We start from the raw sequence: 18,886 nt of genomic DNA on the forward strand, positions 1-18,886 counted from the left end.
AACACACAAATCACATAATGTTGATACTGCATTTAAAATTTTACATAACAAAGACGTGTTTATTTTGTAGTTCATTCAGTTTTCGAGATTGTGTTGCAAACGATTTTTAGTTGCCAAGTTTAGTTTTTAGTTAAAAATGAGCCGCATAGCGCGGTATTTAGTTTTAGCTTTATTGTTTTTAGTTAGTAAAGTGAACGGAGAAGCGTTTAGTATTCGAATATCGACGGAGAACCATGTGAACGAGGTTGATAGTCGATTTGTTAGTTTTACGATAGATCCGAAGTATTTGTTTACTACCAGCGATGATTTGAGCAGGTAAGTGTTTTGATTGTATATTTATTTACATACAAGATATATACAGTGGTACTACGTAAACGAAATTAATAACTAGCTTAAATCTAAAATAGGCCCTTGAGGCATTGTACCAAGGATGCTGGCGGCATTTCCCCGCTGTATCGCAATGCTGATACGTTGTGCGAGAAAGCCGCCAGCTCTTCGGTCACCAGTTACGTCAACCAGACGCTTCGCGATTTCTGCAAACAACTTATGCGCGCTGGGACCCCATGGACCTAGAATTTCAACTCCAAATGGAACGAAATGATACTCTCTACCGAGGCTCTTATATTTATTACGTTTTAAAATTTCGGCGCTTTCCGCCGCTCCGCCCGCTTTTACATTAGTCCGTTGGAGGTGGGACGGTGCCAGTGTGTCTACGCAGGTAGCATCCCACTGTCTACGCAGGTAGCATCCCACATGACATTAAAGCTCTCCAAGGGGCCTCTACGTGTTGGATCTATATCCCCACGCAAGCCTATCAAAATCCGAGGAGATACAAATAATAAAAGTGTTTTCAAAATAGAATAGAAAAGTTTTTATTCGTAAACACACAGACAATAGACATGCATAAAAAGAATATAGTGAAAATAAAGTGTCACGAAATGGCCCCATCTCAGCATGCTGTTGGCGACTTCCAGCGCTGATCTTCCGATGAGACCATCAATACTCTTTGGTACAGTTTTAGGTACATTGTAGGTACATTAAGGTACATATTATTATACTTTATTGCTCTCTACTACTATATATTTTTTTTTAGATTATGTGTAGGTACCTAACATTTATTCATTCATTTATTTGGATTATTTATTCTAAGAGCTGCTAGGTCCTTTTAATCAGCTTTGCATCATGATTTCATTGATCTGTTCTGTGATAGCTTTATTTGACTTCTCCCACTGTTAACACGTATTAACACATCTTGTTTCTTTTTAGGGTTCCGTACCCAAAAGGTCTGTCTGTCTCCTAAAAAACTGAGGGTTCAAATCTACAATGTATAATGATTTATGCAATCTTAAAATGGCTTCTAAACGGCATTGTCTTTAGGAGCAAAAATAAATTAATATATTAGGCAAAGTTTTCAACGAACGAGGAGTCAGAATTCAGTCCAATGCTTGCAATATATGCATACTTATTTAATATTTATTCGCCTAGCGATTTCGCTATCGAGACATGATTTATATTTGCCGCACGTTATGTGAATTGCATCTAGTGTTCGGAACTGAATTGGGCGTTTCAGTTTATCGAACCTAAGTTTAGTTTCCATTTGGATACGTTCTGGCTTTGTTTATTAGGTATCTATCTATTGATTTGGTTAGTCAATGCACAAGGTAGTTTTATATGATCATCGTAAAGTTACAATGTCTTTTTTAAGCATCTGATTTGACCAGTTCGATCTCTTTTTTAATTTCTCGACATTATGTAGGTAGGGTAGCACAGTATCTTCCTAAAAAATTGTGGAGGATCGCAATTTTTTAGATCAATATATTGGTATTAGGTTAGGAGGTGTTATTTGGATGAAATATTGTACTTACACTTACTTCAAAAATTTCTGACATTTTGCGAGTGTTGATAAGCAATGCGCGGTAATTGCCTGTTGTCACCTATTTAACCTAATATTTATTTACATTTATTCGGTATCTTAATCTTCCTCAGTGTCTGCAATTTCAAGTACCTGGCTTGATAATACTGTAATTCTCTACCAAACTCTATTTACAAATGATTCCTAATAATTTAACTAACTTAGCGGTTTCACTCACGTTTTAGTCACTCGCGCGACATGTTTCGGAGAGCTTAGGTCTCCATTTTCAAACACTAACAGTGCCTGAGTGAAACATGTGGCGCGAGTGACTAAAAACACGTGAGTGAAACCGCTAAGTTAGTTAAGTTAATATGTCTCACGATAGTTTAAATTCGATTCCCAATAATAGTTAGTTTGTCCTTATATTAGCTATGACTGCTTTTTGTAGACTGCTTGTCCAAGTCAGCTACTGCTGCTGAGCAAGTACTTATCATCTTGTTTTATGTCTTCCAGTAAAGAATCAACCTGCATGGCAGCCTCACTCACGCCAGCATATCTCCGAATAGCCGGCCTTTCCACCTCTCACATAACCTTCAACAATAAAAGCATGACCATAGACCATCTAGACGCATACCTTCCAGAACCGAACAAGCAAAAAAGACATCTAATTAAAAAAGAAACAGAAGAAGACTATGATTATGAAGACAGCCATGAGGATATTCTTACAAAACTCAGAAGATCAAGTGAAAAATTACTTAAAAGACATAGAAGACAATTAAATTCTGGCAGTGAAGAATCTGAAACTAATTTAGATGACGAAACAATTAAACCAAAAATAAAGAAGTCGAAGATTCATGCTTTAGCAAAACATACAAAGACTTCAGAAGATTATGATGAAGAAATAAAGTCTGTTGAAGATGAAAGCCATGAAAGCTTATTATCGAAACTAAAGTCTAGACGTTTATTAAAGTCACATAAAGAGGAAAGCGAAGAACGCCCTAAAAGATTAAGAAGATTATCTAAAGATCATTTAGAAGTGAGTCACAGACAATGGAAGAGGTTTGCGAAATGGGCTAATTATACTGGTTTTAGTTTAGTGTTTGCTGTGAATAATGGTGAGAAGACTGAGACCGGTATGTGGGATCCTAATCCAGCGTTGAACATGCTGACTATCGCGGATAAGGACGATGTGCAGGAAATCTACTGGCAGTTGGGTTACGGTAAGTTCTCGAGTCACTGAAGAGCAATTATAAGTTTGCGCGAATTCTGCTGAATCATATAATCATATTATGGCTTGTGCAAATACGGCCTACGGCCATGCACCTATTTAACCGCATGCAACTTTCTTATTCTCCTATCCATTAGTGTCGCAACATTCACATTGCCCAGTCTTCTTTTATTCTCCATATCCCTATTATAAATAGCTTAGCGTTTTAATTAAGCAGCTTAATTCCAGTGAATCCATGCAAAAATTGCTTCATTATATACCTTATTAGTCTTACGTTTTTTTATTATGATTATAATATTATTTATCGTAGTCAACTATCATTGTGCGTCTCGCCGACCGTCAAGTTACCCCTCATTAGGGGGATTGTGTTTTCTAATAAAACAATCCATTTCTGTATTCGATCACAACACATGTACGAACATTTACAGACAACAACAGCAAGAAAAAAAAGAATTCATTAAGTGTGCATCACGAAATGGACCCAACTCAGCATAATGCTGGATATTAAAGCCAGCGCTGGTCTTCCGTAGGGCCCATTCGGTGATGCCACGACAGATAACATATTAAAACTACAAAAATACACAAAAGGAATAATTAAGAACACAAACAGACCAAAAAGCAAAAATTAATTACACTTCTTCTTCCAGAATGTAACAACCAGACCCTCGAAGACTACCTCAACGACCTGCAAACCCTCCGCATGATGGTGGACACGTTCGAGGCTAGGCACTGGAAGGTGGTCGGTGGTGACGTGTCACAGTGCCTTGAAGCAGGTTCTAAAAGCGACTTCAAAGATTATGTGACGCTGTCTGCTGATAGCATGGATGCTGTACTTTTAAATGGGTAAGTTGCCTATTTAAGAACCTAAAAAAACTATAGTTATTTGTTTTAAAAGGGGGCAAAGTTGTTGTTTAACCTCACGTGCTAATGTTGATACCCGAGCAAGCGAAAGATTCCCAAATTGACCCACGAGTGTAGCGAGAAAATGGAATCATTGCGAGGGTTTCAAGGCACGAGAGTTAAACAAATTTTGCCACAGAGTGAAACACAAATTTTTCATCGCACCAACACAAGGACAATACTAACTGTAAAATATTAAACAAAATCTAATCAAATCGATTCAAAATTAATGTTATTAAATATTTATCATTCAAAATCATAATTTAAAAGTCAATTCTACCAGCAAACATAAGAAAACAACTCAAAAATTTTGTTTTACCGTACTGTCGCCATGCATGATTTATGAATCCATGCCAAATTGCAGCTTTCTAGCACGATCACGAAGCAAAGCCGCGGACGGACGAACAGAAGCACATGGCGAAACTATAAGGGTTCCTAGTTGAGTACGGAACCCTAAAAAGTGTTTCTCGAAATAAGGCTTGATATAGAAAAGACCTCCGTGATGCTACATTGTTGTGTTTGTTTATTAAGTTATTTATTTTGCTATGCCCTAACCATAATAATATTGTTCCATCTGGAACAATCCATATAATGTGATAGCTATGACACCATGGTTTCCAATAAATAAGATAGACTAAAAGAAATATAAAGCACTGATTTAAACTTTCACGATTTTTACTCATTATTATTCACAACGATGGGACTTAATCGCGTAACATAACTCGCGCGCCTAGGAGATGTTGATGTCAACTTTAGCCAGTCTTCTCCGAGACCACGGGGACAACGCCGTCCTCGAAACGTCGGAGATAAATTTAAAACTTATGTTACGCGATTAAGTCCCGTCGTTGTGAATAATAAGGAATAAAAAACTCATTGTTTTCAGTAACTCAACCTCCCACGAGCTTGCCCGCATGTCAGAATCCTCTCGTCTGTCCCTCCTCCGAGTCCTCAGTGCCAGTAACGCTCTCTGGCTGACGGAGCGCCCACAACAGCATAGCGAACAGGTCAGTTAGTACACCTATACAGGGGAGACCGAGGTAGATGAAATTAATTCTTTGTTTGAGTTTGACAGTCGCAGACGGAGTAGCAGGCAAAAGCTAGTGTTTTATATGTAGTTTTTAGAAACTCTTCTCTTTTACTCTATGGCATTTCCTTTCTGGGTGATAAATGGCTATGAAATTTGCTATCAGATGATTACCCGTAAATTATTGACACTATTTGACACCAGCTGTATGTGCTCATGGCGCTGTGGACTAGCTACGACGCCTTTAGGTATCCTTGGCGTTGAAAACGTTAATATTAAACTTTTTATTTATTTTGTAGGCACGAGCGGCAGACTGGCTGACCAGCCTCGGTTACTCTGCCAGGAACGGCTTCCATGTGCACTTCAGAGAATTGCTCGAGAACGAGTTGTATGAACCCACTTTGGTAAGCGAATACAGAAAATTTTGTATATATATATTTAATAACTAGGTACCTACCATTTCTTGGTTTCATTGACAATCAAATGGGGCATTTTCTATTAAGAGGGACCTTATTGTCGATGGCGCTTACGCCGCACAGCATCGAGCATCGTTTATAATGGCGTAAGCGCCATCGACAATAAGGTCCCTTTTTATAGAAAATACCACAAATTTGATATGTAAATAAACATACTTTGCAAGTAGCGTTATGTTGTGGGCATAAGTTACTTTTGTTTAAGCTTACGAGTAAGTATGCACCTACATAGGTTACGAATGTTACGATCTCTTAGGTACAAAATATAATTTATTAAGTCTACTTATTAATTTTATTATATACGAGTAATAGTGTTCAAACCTACAAAATATGAAAATTAATGGTTTGAGATGTACCTCAAACCATGTTAGATAGATCTACATCTTCAAATATAAGCCATTGAGATGAAACATATCACAGGATTTGCAAACTTACATCGTATGTCTTGTCCAGGTACACCGATAACCGGTGTTTGAGCCCTGTCTTAGGGAAATATCTTGTTTTTAGGGTTCCGTAACTCAAAAGGAAAAAACGGAACCCTTATAGGATCACTCATGCGTCTGTCTGTCTGTCTGTCTGTCCGTCTGTCACAGCCTATTTTCTCCGAAACTACTGGACCAATTAAGTTGAAATTTGGTATACATATGTAAGTTTGTGACCCAAAGACGAGCATGTTACGTAAACAAATGAATTTTAAGCACGGGGGCCACTTTTGGGGGGTAAACGTGAAAATTAAAAAATAAAGTATTTCAAACTATATCGTGTTACATATCAAATGAAAGAGCTCATTGTGAGAATCTCAAATATATTTTTTTATTAATTTTATGACAAACAGTTTAGAAGTTATTCAAGAAAATAGGCAAATAATGACCATTCCTCCCCTTTATCTCCGAAACTACTGGGTCCAAAATTTTGAAAAAAATACACAAAATAGATCTTTACCTATAGATTACAGGAAAACCTATTAGAAACATGCAGTCAAGCGTGAGTCGGATTTAATTACTTAGTTTTTGATCCGGCCCCTACGGGTTTTTTAAAGACATTTCACTCACGTTTCACATAAAAAATACATTGTTTAAATTATGTCATGTACGGAACCCTTGGAACTCGAGTCCGACTCGCACTTGGCCGGTTTTTTCTATTCTGATTTATTTCCCCACACACAAACTCAACAGAAATACCTCTATGTCCTCTAACACAAGATAACGAATCACTTGTTGCATTTACCTTTCAGAGCTTCTACATGGCCCTACTATTCAAGAACCTAGTAGGTGAGCGTGTCCTAGAACTCACCATGGAACCGTCCGACGGACAAGCCGCTCTCTTCGCACACTGTACATCGCTGCGTCACAAACCGGTACCAGGCGCGATAACCCTTTACGGAGTGAACATGGATAGCGAACCGGCGAGGTTCTCGGTAAAACTGGCGAAGAGGGAGGAGGGGGGAGATATAATGCAGTTCATATTGGGGCATGATCATAGCGGGTAATGTTTCCTGATTGAGTCGTTGGGAGTTAATCTTGGGTTTACAAGCCTTTACCTGTGAGGGTGATATTGTTAGATTATTCGAATCAATTTCTCAAATTTAGCTGGCTTTATTTATATTAGGTGTACTGTACCTATGCAAGGCCAAGTTTTTATTTCGTTTTTATAAATATTTAGCAATTACGAGACAATTACAATAGATGGGCGTTTTCTAAAATAAATATTAATATATATATATATATCTTTCAAATCTGCCGCCGTAGCACGGTCGCATTTTTATCACCTGTCACAATGCCTGTCACGTTCTAACAATTATGTACGTGCGAAAGTGACAAGCATAGTGACAGGTGATAAAAATGGAACCATTCTGCCACCGCTGGACATTTTTGGGATCATTTTACTTAAAATCAACAGCATTCTCCATCCTACCATTAAGAAAAATGTCCCAAAATGTGCATTCCATTACGTCACGTTTTAGTGTGAATTTTTTTTCACTTGTATGTGTGTGACGTAGTCACGTAGTGGAATGTAAGAGTTTTATACACATTTTTGATACATTTTTTCTTATCATCAGGATTGTATAGGCTAGTGATTCTGAGTTGAAACAACCCAAAAACACCAGGATCCGTGAGAATCAGATTTTCAATATTTATTTTAGAAAACGGCCAGATAGTTTTGGTATATACAAAGATAGATATAACTCCGTAATAGATGGATACACTCTAAGGAAAAAACGTGCACCGAAAATCAAGAAAATTTGATTCTCGTTCAGAGGGCGCTACTAGCTTTGGCCAACTGTCGTATAGATGGCGTTGACGGTTTCGTTTGTTATTTAACAATTTTAACGCATATCAGTAAAAGAACATGGGTCAAAATCATAAAAATAATTAATGCAAATAAAAAAAATCATTTATCCATATCTAAATACATTTTATCGTATTTTTAAAAATATTTATTTTTAGTTTTAAAGTGTGTCGACAGATGGCAGTGAATTTACTGGGGTTACAAAATTTACTATGACAGTACCGCTCTAGTATAAGTTACTCTATGGTATATATAAAGCACTTCCAGGTTTATAAAGGCACATAAATAATAAATCAGAAATTATTTTTCAGCTTCTACTACGAATTCTTGGTATAGGTGAATAAACTGTGGTCTTAATTAATCTTTTTTAATTTCAGTAATATTGTCGTAAATGGTCGGCAAATGTTCTATGAGGGGAACATCCGACCAGTCGTCAAGCGGGTACGCCCCTTCAAGACCCTGCTCCTCAATCTGCCTCCCAAATCCTTTGGCTTCTGGGTCCTTGCCAACACTAAGGTCAACGCTTGCTTTGATTTCGATGATAAGGATAACGCTACTCTAGTTGAAGCTAAACCTGTCAAGGATAAAGATGAAAGTAAAGAAGAAATAGATCTTGACGAAAATAAGAGTAAAACAACAAATAAAACAAAAGATGCTAGTGATGAGAATGAATCGACAAAGGAAAAGGGACTTGATGAGAGTGAAGAGGTTAGATCGAAAAGGTCTATTAATTTAGACGATTTTGATCTTAATATCGATATTAATGAATTCAACGATATCAATAACGATGAAGCTTTGAGAAACAGGATCGACAGTATGAATAGAGGTTTAAGAGATGTTCAAGGTTTGATTGAACTTAAAGACAATCTAACAAACAGAGTCAAACGTCAAATTTCTGAAGAAGAAATCGATAGTCGAAAGAAGCTGAGAAAACAATCGTTTAGGAAAGGTGACAGGAAGTTCAAACATGAACATAAACTATTAGGTTCAGGCATTTTCGAGAAACTTATGAACAATATCAATGGCATTAAAATTCCAAAATTAAACTTGACTAAGAGCATTAAGGGACTCAAACAAAGAAAATTAGGCAAAAATAATATAAGTAAACTTTCCAAAAGGAATTCAAGAAATTACAGAAATAGAGAAGATCTCAGTGAAGCTAATGAGGAAGATTCTCACTTGAGAAGGAAAAGGAGTTTATTAGTTAGGAATAAAAAACGTGAAGATAAGACCGAGGAGAATGAAATAGATGTGGACGGCAAAATGCATTCGAAATTCGGTAAATTTTTGAAGAAGCATAAAGAAATGCAAGATGCTATTGAAAATGACGACGACAAGTCATCTGATTATGAGAATGATAACTACAAATCTAGTAAAGATGATGAAGGTATAGAGATTAATACTAAAATAACAGAAGACGATGCAGATATTAAAATTAGTGAGAATGCCGACCATGGTTTGTTGGAAACTGCTTTCGAAAACGTTCTCTCGTTATTAGACGAGTTAAATCACAATTTGAGTAAACTATGGTCAGCGTTATCATTTTTGGATTAAAATGTTATCTATAGAAAATTTTAAAGTTAACACTACGTTGTAAAATATTAGTGATTATTAGTAGTCATTAGTGATAATTTTTTAATACTTTTTTACAAAATAAACTGATGAAATGCTATGTATTATTAGTTTATATATCTACCTACTATTATTATATTATAAGTAACTATGACCATTTTGCGAAAGTTAACAATAACAGTTTTTAGGAATGAGCTCCTTTCTTATTCGGTTTATTCTTTGTTGCCGAATTCGCTTGGTTTGGCTTGTGATAATCACTAACGCACTTACAACCCCTCTGGTGTTGCGGGTGTCCATGGGCGGCGGTAATCGCTTACCATCAGGTGATCCGTCTGCTCGTATCTGCACTGCGTCTGCACTGATGTACGGACGAATTTAAATCCATTGTTTTTCATCCAATAGGTTTAAATTCGTTCGCACTGATCAGTGCTTATACATACGAAGGGTTAAATGAAACACGAGACCAAGCTTGCAATCCGCTTGGTAATAATTAATTATGTGTCAGATTTATAAATAGTTGAGCAGCAAAATAATCATAGGTTAATCATAGGTTTAATCAGCAATATTTTGCAATTTGTCAGCTATAAAATAAACTATATGTGTAACAATTGGTGAGTACAAATATATACTTAGGTACGTATGAAATAATATCAATAAATGAGTCATCATAATCAATGAGTCAATATATTAAAAATCGCACTATTTAACTCTTTTTATTAGTCGTAACCAACACAGTGACATCCCTAAACTGCTTTGGGTTAGCATAGCGGTGTCAGCATGGTTGCCGCTGCGGGCTTAGCACGGTAGCATTTTTATCGCCTATCACCATGCCTGTCACGTTCTAACCCAAAGCAGTTTAGGGATGTCACTGTGTTGGTTAAGAAGACTCTAGTCCTTTGAGTCCACTGCTTTTACGACTCTAATGTGTTTTTCATCACACTTGCTCGTAAAATGTGTTATCACACGTAGGCGATGCGGACCGTAAATATAATAAATTTCGACCTAGGATTATAATGTATTTTTAGGGTTCCGTACCCAAAGGGTAAAACCGGAACCCTATTACTAAGACTCCGCTGTCCGTCTGTCTGTCTGTTACCAGGCTGTATCTCATGAACCGTGATAGCTAGACAGTTGAAATTTTCACAGATGATGTATTTCTGTTGCCGCTATAACAACAAATACTAAAAAGTACGGAACCCTCGGTGCGCGAGTCCGACTCGCACTTGGCCGGTTTTTCATCACACTTGCTAATACCTCGATTGTATGACGGCGGTTAAGTTCGTGTGACACTTAAAGCGCTCACATTTTACTTACCGTAAATATTTCATTAATTATTATATACTATCCAAGGAAATTGGAATGAAACAACAGCATGGTGGTACAATGTAGTTATTTATTATTTAACAACATGTTAGGTAGAACATTTTCAGTCGCCCGCGGCAGCTGAAAACCCCTACCTCTAAACTTTATACATAACTAATAATGGGACCTCTGAAACATAACAGCATGGGACACAAAAAGGCGAAGCCTACACTACGTGAACCGTGAAACTAAACCGTATCCCTTTAACGATAGAGACGATTACCGATTGGCGGTTTGTACAGCCAATTGCAAACGAAACCAAAATTATTCTCAACAACGCGGTTTCACAAAAGCTCAATCCAATTATCAATTACCTAAAAACATTTTCAACAATATTATTAACCCCTTTTTTCGTTTTTCATCCATAAATCCTAAGTTTAATGTAATCTACTAACCTTCGTTAATCGTTTTATAACAATACAACATGCCAGACCACGCGAAGTGGTCGATCAAAGATTTTTTTTGTCTTTACACTTTTTTTACGGTTAACTTGCGATTTAACACTAGTTGTCACTAATATTAAAAACTAACCTTCTATCAGTGATCTTGGCCAATAATAACTATTCTAAAAATAACAAGAGCGTAGGGAAACAGACGGACAAAATTTAGTTATACAGACATTTATCAGCTTTCGCTGTGGCAGTTTAATCCATCCTCCCATTTCCCTGTGCCTTATTTTATGACCTGAAAAAAAAGAACAATATAGAGAAAAAAGAAACAAGCGCAAAATGTGTGTGGCACTTTAACAGTCAGTTCTTTGCTTTTAAAAATTCTCTCTATACTGCGAGTAACGTCAGAACATAACGTAATTATATATCTATGATAAAGTAAAATTGGCGTGTGTCGAAGCTCTCGTGTGTGTTCGATTGTGTCGTTGTCTCTAAATTCATCTATTACTATTTGTCTTTGGTGTCCAGGACTGCATACCGTACCTTTAGCGTAGCATTTACCGACATAAAAATGTCTCTTTTAAATAATGAATTCAATACAAAAACTTGGTTTAAAGGACTCGCGTCCAGGCCATAATTGTTAAAAAAGTAAATAATTTTATAAAAGGAACATTTTAATGTGCTAGTAAAGACGTACGTTAGAAGGGAAATTACAGTTCATAGACACGCAGAATGCTGCCGATTGAGTCTTCATTTGAATAATCTTTAGTCTATGGTATATAATGGCATTTTTCAAATGACTAAACAACCGGATCCTAAGTGTTCAAAGAGGTGACACATTTGTAACATTTTAACTAGAGTGTGTTGAGATAGAAGACTACGAAGGAAAACACGCTAAAATATTAAAATATACTCCGTCCAAAGTAGCCAGCCATTTAAAATAGTAATTTTTTTTATGTTGAAACAAGGTCTTTGGCTTTAATACAATGGGCAGGGTATACGAAGTAACAGTGAAATGTTATAAATGTGTCTATACCCGTGGCAGATCCTAATCTACTCGCAACTATAATAATTATGTTCATTTATCAATAAATTGTTAACAAGGTTTGTATTAAATTGTATAAGTCTACCATTTCATAACTCCTCTAAGGAAAGAACAACAGTGAAAGATTCACCCTATACAGGGCAAGGAACATTAATAAATTCAAGAAAAACTATCACTTTTAAGGACAGGAAGCCTATGCAGGCCAAAAAGTCACTCCCACCTAAATCATCTAAAAAAACATATATAAATAGACAACAATAATTATTCATAGTAAATATATATTTTACCCTGAGTACGAAAGTCATAAGATCAATCAATCTATCAACTGATCGCTGAGAAAATCTATAGTTGGTCAGAATCCTGGGCCTAAAACGTAGCTAAATGCGTGAAAAGGAATTTGTTTTTTAATAAATAACGTACAATTATGACTAAACTACACATCTACCTTGTATAAACCTCTTTATAAATGCACTATATTTTTTAATATAAAAGAAAAGAGTTGGTATAAGTTTTATCTGTGAGTGTGCAATCAATCTGTATGTAAGTTTATTTATTTACTACGATTTGAAAGACAGTGGGAAAGACATGTTCGATGCAGTGATGTACAGTATAGAAGGTATTTTAGGCCAGGTTGGCCCTGGTCTAAATATATATAACCTCGCCGCTGTAACCTTATGCAATAACTTGGTACCTCGTATTGTACTTGTAATGCAACAACCATTTGATATCACCCAAATTCCTTTACAATATGCGCAGTTAAGCATATAATCTAATTACAATAAACTATACATTGAACATCGAAAGCTTATACAGACACACAGATAGCCGCAGCGTTAAATATAATAATTTATTTTAAAAACCAAAACTTCCGTGACACACAGACATATTAGATATATTAAAACATGTCACTCAGGCTATAGTTGCTCAAAATGTTTCGCATTCTTCAACGGGAGCATGCGTTGGCGGACCGACGAAGACTGCGGGCCGTTAAAGAATCTCGTTGTGAAGCGAAACATGTCGAGCAATTATTAACTTACGTGAGTGACCGGTTTTAATATTCCTAATATAATATATTTTTTATAAAAAAAAGAGAAAATAAAAGACGAATTGAAGAGAGAACGACACTGATTCACACGTTAAGAGCTCACACTTAACTATTTTCTTCATGCAAGTCGCGTCAGACCTAATTTAACTGAAATAGATGGCATATACTAAAGAAAAAGTGACCTTCTAAATAGCAACCATGATAAATATCTCATAGAAGTGCCATACTTGACGTAGCACTTGGCAGGAAAACTTAGCGTGGTCCGACTATGCAAGGCTAGTATCGAACTTGTAGCATCTTCATCGTTAGTATCCGTAATAACTCCTAGGCCATTCAGCTCAGTACCCGTCCCAATTTCCTCAGCATATGCAATCTATTATTAAAACAGCACAAATCATAATTGAAAATAATTTGATTTGTCTTTTATAGTTTTACATTAGTGACAGTAGCGATAGTCAAGTCTACGTACCAAAATAATCCTTCTGCTAGCACTATTACTACATTAAACGGGAATCAACAACGAAGAGCACAGGCTAGAAACTACCTACTATTAGATCGAAGATAGACGCACAGACAAGGGAACTATATATATAGGTATATATACTCGATAGCTTCTTGATATAGAAGTGGCAACTAACATTAAGATACAAGGAGAGCTCAGAGGTGAACTTTGGAACATTGGTCGTGTCAAAATGATATCAAAATCGACAGGTCCGACTGAATCTTATATCTATTATTGTTTATTCCGAATAGCTACAAACAACCTTTAACTATGATTGCCATGCACATACATAGAACTATCTGTTGTAATATGATTAACAGACATTGGATTTTAGGGGCAAAACTAAATGACGGCAGAGAGTTCATAAAATCATCGACATAAGAACTTCTTACCTGTCATTTAATTTGGTCCGAAAAATCTCACATCCGATGATAAACCTAAGCTAGTCACACATACAACGTGAAATACAAAGATATACCTTAGTTTTAAGAGAGTGATGTTTGCAAGATTGGACGGGAGCTCAGAGAAGCGATGCCCATCAATTGTCCGAGAGATCAATGTATCGGGACATAATAATGTGGTTTCATATTCATGTTGCAAGAGCTATGGCTATGCGTGCTCGAAATTAGGTCCTATCGAAACAAGCTATGAAAATATACATATGTGTGCAGTAGAGTGCGAGAAAATATTGATTCTTATACATCAGAAAATAGAGTAGCATTCTCGATAAATAATCAGAAATTATTGTTGTATTTTAATATTTACATGTGTGTGTATATTGAATAATATTTCTGATTTCGCAATAGATATTGAAGGTAGGATATAATTGACCAGAATACAGTATAGATAGGTACTTAAAGGAAACGCAGAAAGGAAGTAGAAAGAAATGATAGTTTAGATCTAAAGCGTGATGTTATAGAACGGATGAACGCTGTTTTAGTGGAAATACATGATGTGCTGATCGAATGCGAAGAGATCACAGTCCTAGAAGAGAGACCGGTATGCGTGATAGTCGAAGAATCTATTACCAGACAAGTGTTTCGCTCGGCGCCGGCCTAGCGTTTGTTTATTATTTATATATCACAGCTTTTGACGATAACAAATCTTTTGCATTTGCAGCGTTATACGTGGAGATAATTATCCGAACAACCGGCTCTGTGTCCTTCTCGGTCCTACTTCGCCATACAAAGTGTTCAAACTGTCGCACCAAAGGGCAAGATCGCTCGAAGAATTCGCTCTCACTACGTAACATTATATCCCTAAGCATTAAAACATCGATAAAACATTAGATTCGACCGTCGCGTGCGTGAACGTAAACGCGATATGTAGGTCTCTGATATCTACAACTTTACATTACTCTAAACGAACATCGATCTTATATTAAAGGCATGCAGAACAAAATGGACAAGGGCGGCGATCCGCGCGGTTCCTATTATATGTTCGATGTGGACAATAAGGCTAGGTCGGTTACAGGTACACCTAAACTGATTACACAGACACAACACCGAGTAACACTGCAAAAGCACGCATGCAAGAGAGTCGAGGCAATAGTTGAAGTCGCGAAGGAGCGGACCGACAGAGGCCGGGGAATTTGGATGAAACAAATATTCGTAAAGAACTAATACATTGTTATTTCAATGTAGCCGCTGGCAGAGAGAGAGAAGTATCGTAAACACAGTCGAGTATTGAAACAACTACACGCGTGCTAAGTCTTCCTATATTACATATTTCCCTCTTTAATAATAATACACCGTTTCGTCTAGTTGTATTTATATTATTTCCTCTTTACACTTAAATAACAATATATCACAAGCGTCAACATATAAAACTGGTATGTTTCACATTTCACACGAGCCGCCGCGACGCGGTGCGTGCACGCGCACGCACGCACGGATCACGCACGGCACGCACGCTTACGCACGAGCGCCGCTGCGGCAATGACTTTTTGACCTTGCTGGAACGCGCTTTAAATACATATCGGTTGATCGAGGGCTCACATTAACTTTTATGAATGTATAAAAATATTATTGCTTATTATCAAGCACCAACGCGCCTCTAGCAAACTACGTTCCGAAAAAATTTAGAATTCGAATCTCTCCTACGAATTTGAGCGCGAATGATTATCCGAACGAAATCGTCCTGGGCGGGATGGAGATGTGTTTGGGTGAAACATCGTAACAGTGACCTTAGCACAGCTACATCATGTATTCGGTTAATATAATAATAAACGTGGCGCCATGTGGCGGCCATTTTGTGGTGGCGGCCATTTTGCAACGGCAGCCATCTTGTCGCCGGCGCCAGCGCTGTGCGCTCACTGCATCACGCACTTACTCTCGATCTGCGATTTTAGTTCGTTAACTTGCGTTTCAATGGTGTTTTTCAATTCTGAAACATTACAAAGGAAATTATTACTAACTGGAATCGTATAAAAAAGTTAGTTATGTTAATCTACGAGGTGATGTCATTTTACTTTCTGCAATGGAATTTTTAGGGTCACGGTGCCAAAATAGCAGAAACGGAATCTTTATAGTTTCGTCATCGGTAGATTTTGTAAGCTGTTACGTAGTTTAGAAATATAGAAAAAAAATATTTCTAACGGGGTGTTAAGGGTGCTTATCCGGACATGTAGGTAAGTACTAAATAAACTGCTGCTGTTCCACCACTTCCTTGGGGATTGTGTAATAATGGTGAGTACTCACTAGTAGATTCATCCTGGTCTTCTAGCTCCGCCTCGGCCGCGAGCTCCTCGGGCGTCTTTTTCTTCCTCATGAGGGGATTGTCGGGCTCCTGTTGCTGTTGTTCCATTTCCTTCTTGGTAATTTCGTATTAATGATGGGTACTCACTAGTAAATTCATCCTGGTCTTCTAGCTCCGCCTCGGCCGCGAGCTCCTCGGGCGTCTTTTTCTTCCTCATCAGGGGGTTGTCGGGCTCCTACTGCTGTTGTTCCATTTCCTTCTTGGTAATTTTGTATTAACGGTGGGTACTCACTTGTAAATTCATCCTGGCCTCAGAGCTCCTAGGGCATCTTCTTCTTCCTCATCAGAGGGTTGTCGGGCTCCTGCTGCTGTTGTTCCATTTCCTTCTTGGTAATTTTGTATTAATGGTGGGTACTCACTAGTAAATTCATCCTGGTCTTCTAGCTCCGCCTCGGCCGCGAGCTCCTCGGGCGTCTTCTTCTTCCTCATGAGGGGATTGTCGGGCTCCTGTTGCTGTTGTTCCACCACTTCCTCTTTCTTGGGGATTTTGTACTGGAAACGGAAAAGGAACGCGTTAGGCACAGTGTTTAAATTTAAGTGAAATCTTAAATTTACTCATTAACGCCCGCTGTACTCATTTGATACTGTTGATTTGGCGCGAATGGGGGGAAATCGTTAGGCATAGTCTTAAAATTCACTAGCTAACATTTTTAATTCACATATTATCACCCAATGTATTCTTATGAATACAATTGATGGTACCCGCTTGGGTATCAAGTGTTGCGTATTCGCACAGTACCAGCGCGAATGGGGTAAAGGGGATACTTGTTTAAAAATATTGCATTGAGATCGAGACAACAGTGTTCAAATGTAATTTTTTAATATTCCTGAAGCAATTGTTTTGGAACGAGTGGCTAAGTAACATTTTTTTAAACAAGCGGCAAATTAAGAAAATGAACCCATATTTTTATTTGTGCAATTTTTCTAGTGACATTAATATTTGATCCGAAGTAAGAAATAAAAATCGAGTGACGTGTTTCAATTTTAATAAAGAATAGAATTGTGAAAATAAGTTTAATACTAGTGAAGGACTGAATAAAGACCCTCGAGGAAGGTAGTGACAAGAAAAAAGAACAAGATATTTGACAATCGCATACAGAGACTTACAGGTAAACCAAAGGATGGAATCTGTGTGTGTATCACAAAATAGACCCAACTCAGCCTTCAGAATGTGCTGTTGTTTCGTAAGCACCAGATAAAACATGTGTAAATAACAGTTAAACTCCTCAGGGCCTTTAGCTCCGTCCCTAAATAAGGTCAGTTGTGGCAAGGGCTTCCATTGGGCAACTGCACCTATTCTAGAATACAAGAATGGCGAAAGGATCAAGACTAACCCACCATGAGTTCACTTTTCCCTTACCTTACTCATAAGGTTAAGTGAAATCTCAGAAAACGGACCTATAACTTTTGCACCATCCATGTATCCTAAAGCAGGCGCACTTGCACCGTAGGGGCACTTACCTCAGCTGACGTTATTCTATTTGGAACAGCTGACCTGTTTACATTTGCACTTCCGCTTGCATTTGGGTGAGTTGGTGACAAGGGGCCCCAACTAAGGGAGAAAAGAGTTCGGTAAAGAATTTTGGATTTAAATGAGATTTTGTTACAAAAAATGTTTCGTGTGTCAAAGGCAAAACACGCACTTAAATTTTTCAAAGAAAATATATTAACACTAAAAGTAAAAGATGGTTTGACATGTGTATCGAATAAACCAATCCTGACATGGTTTTAAATCTTGGCAATGGTCAAAAACAGATTATCAAGACAGCAATTAAAGTATTTTGTGATTCAAATAAAATTTCCGTATACGAGGTCCAGGACATTTGACTTGTCGTTGGACAATATTAACTTTTAACTTAATATTTTAACCAGCGGGCTTTATATTTGCAGTTTTATAGTTACAACTAGGAGAAGGCGGGGTAATTATGAACACCTAAGGTAGTAGTAGTATTTGTAGGTTAACTGTAATAGCTTCTTTTGAAAGGTAATTTATCGTACTTAAAACTATTACAAACTACTAGTTTTTGTTATAATAATTGATTAAATAAACAAAACCTCTTAGTGTGAAAGCCGCCAGCAAAGGCAATAGGAATTCGATTCGGGAATCCATGACATTTCAAACGGAGCGAGTTCGGTATTTGAGTGTATCGATGAAATTGGTTGAATTAGTGCCCGAGCCGCTGTGCCCGACTTGCCCTAATTTCCCCGAGGAAAAGCTCAAAGGTTTACGTAACGTCATAGTATGGACTTTGTAGTATTGCAATTTGGGAAATATTTTTCAGTTGATGCTATTACTTATTTTTTGGTGAAGCTATATGGGGCATTTTCTATAAAAGGGACCTTATTGTCGATGGCGCTTATGCCGCACAGCGTCGCGCGGCATTGTATTTATATCGGAGCATCGTTAATAATGGCGTAAGCGGCGTCGGCAATAAGGTAAGGTCCCTT

The 18,886-nt window shown here is 37.4% G+C and overlaps 2 protein-coding genes across 5 annotated transcripts in view; one reads left to right on the top strand and one right to left on the bottom strand.

Moving 5' to 3' along the window:
- On the top strand, nucleotides 1-9,438 carry LOC134750479 (uncharacterized). Its single transcript, XM_063685652.1, has 7 exons — nucleotides 1-315; nucleotides 2,366-3,072; nucleotides 3,728-3,923; nucleotides 4,864-4,984; nucleotides 5,304-5,408; nucleotides 6,712-6,962; nucleotides 8,144-9,438. The coding sequence occupies exons 1-7, from the start codon at nucleotides 137-139 to the stop codon at nucleotides 9,318-9,320; spliced, it is 2,736 nt and encodes a 911-aa protein (XP_063541722.1). The 5' UTR covers nucleotides 1-136; the 3' UTR covers nucleotides 9,321-9,438.
- A 1,273-nt stretch (nucleotides 9,439-10,711) lies between these two features.
- The window catches only part of LOC134750557 (complexin), a 414,109-nt gene continuing 405,934 nt past the window's right edge, over nucleotides 10,712-18,886 (bottom strand). For all 4 annotated transcript variants that reach the window (XM_063685762.1, XM_063685764.1, XM_063685763.1 and 1 more), the window contains 2 exons: nucleotides 16,798-16,930; nucleotides 10,712-16,066 (listed from right to left, as the gene is read on the bottom strand). In XM_063685762.1, coding sequence (XP_063541832.1) covers nucleotides 15,993-16,066; nucleotides 16,798-16,930 — 207 coding nt within the window. In that variant the 3' untranslated portion in view covers nucleotides 10,712-15,992. The remainder of the gene's footprint in view (nucleotides 16,067-16,797; nucleotides 16,931-18,886) is intronic.

The sequence above is a fragment of the Cydia strobilella genome, chromosome 20 (assembly GCF_947568885.1).
Source record: "Cydia strobilella chromosome 20, ilCydStro3.1, whole genome shotgun sequence".
In the NCBI taxonomy this organism is placed as follows: Eukaryota; Metazoa; Arthropoda; class Insecta; order Lepidoptera; family Tortricidae; genus Cydia; species Cydia strobilella.

Excerpts from the sequence above, each read along its gene's own strand:
- LOC134750479 (XM_063685652.1), top strand. The coding sequence starts at position 137 with ATGAGCCGCATAGCGCGGTATTTAGTTTTAGCTTTATTGTTTTTAGTT. Across the intron at positions 316-2,365 it reads ACCAGCGATGATTTGAGCAG|TAAAGAATCAACCTGCATGG; the intron begins GTAAGTGTTTTG and ends TATGTCTTCCAG. Across the intron at positions 3,073-3,727 it reads CTACTGGCAGTTGGGTTACG|AATGTAACAACCAGACCCTC; the intron begins GTAAGTTCTCGA and ends TTCTTCTTCCAG.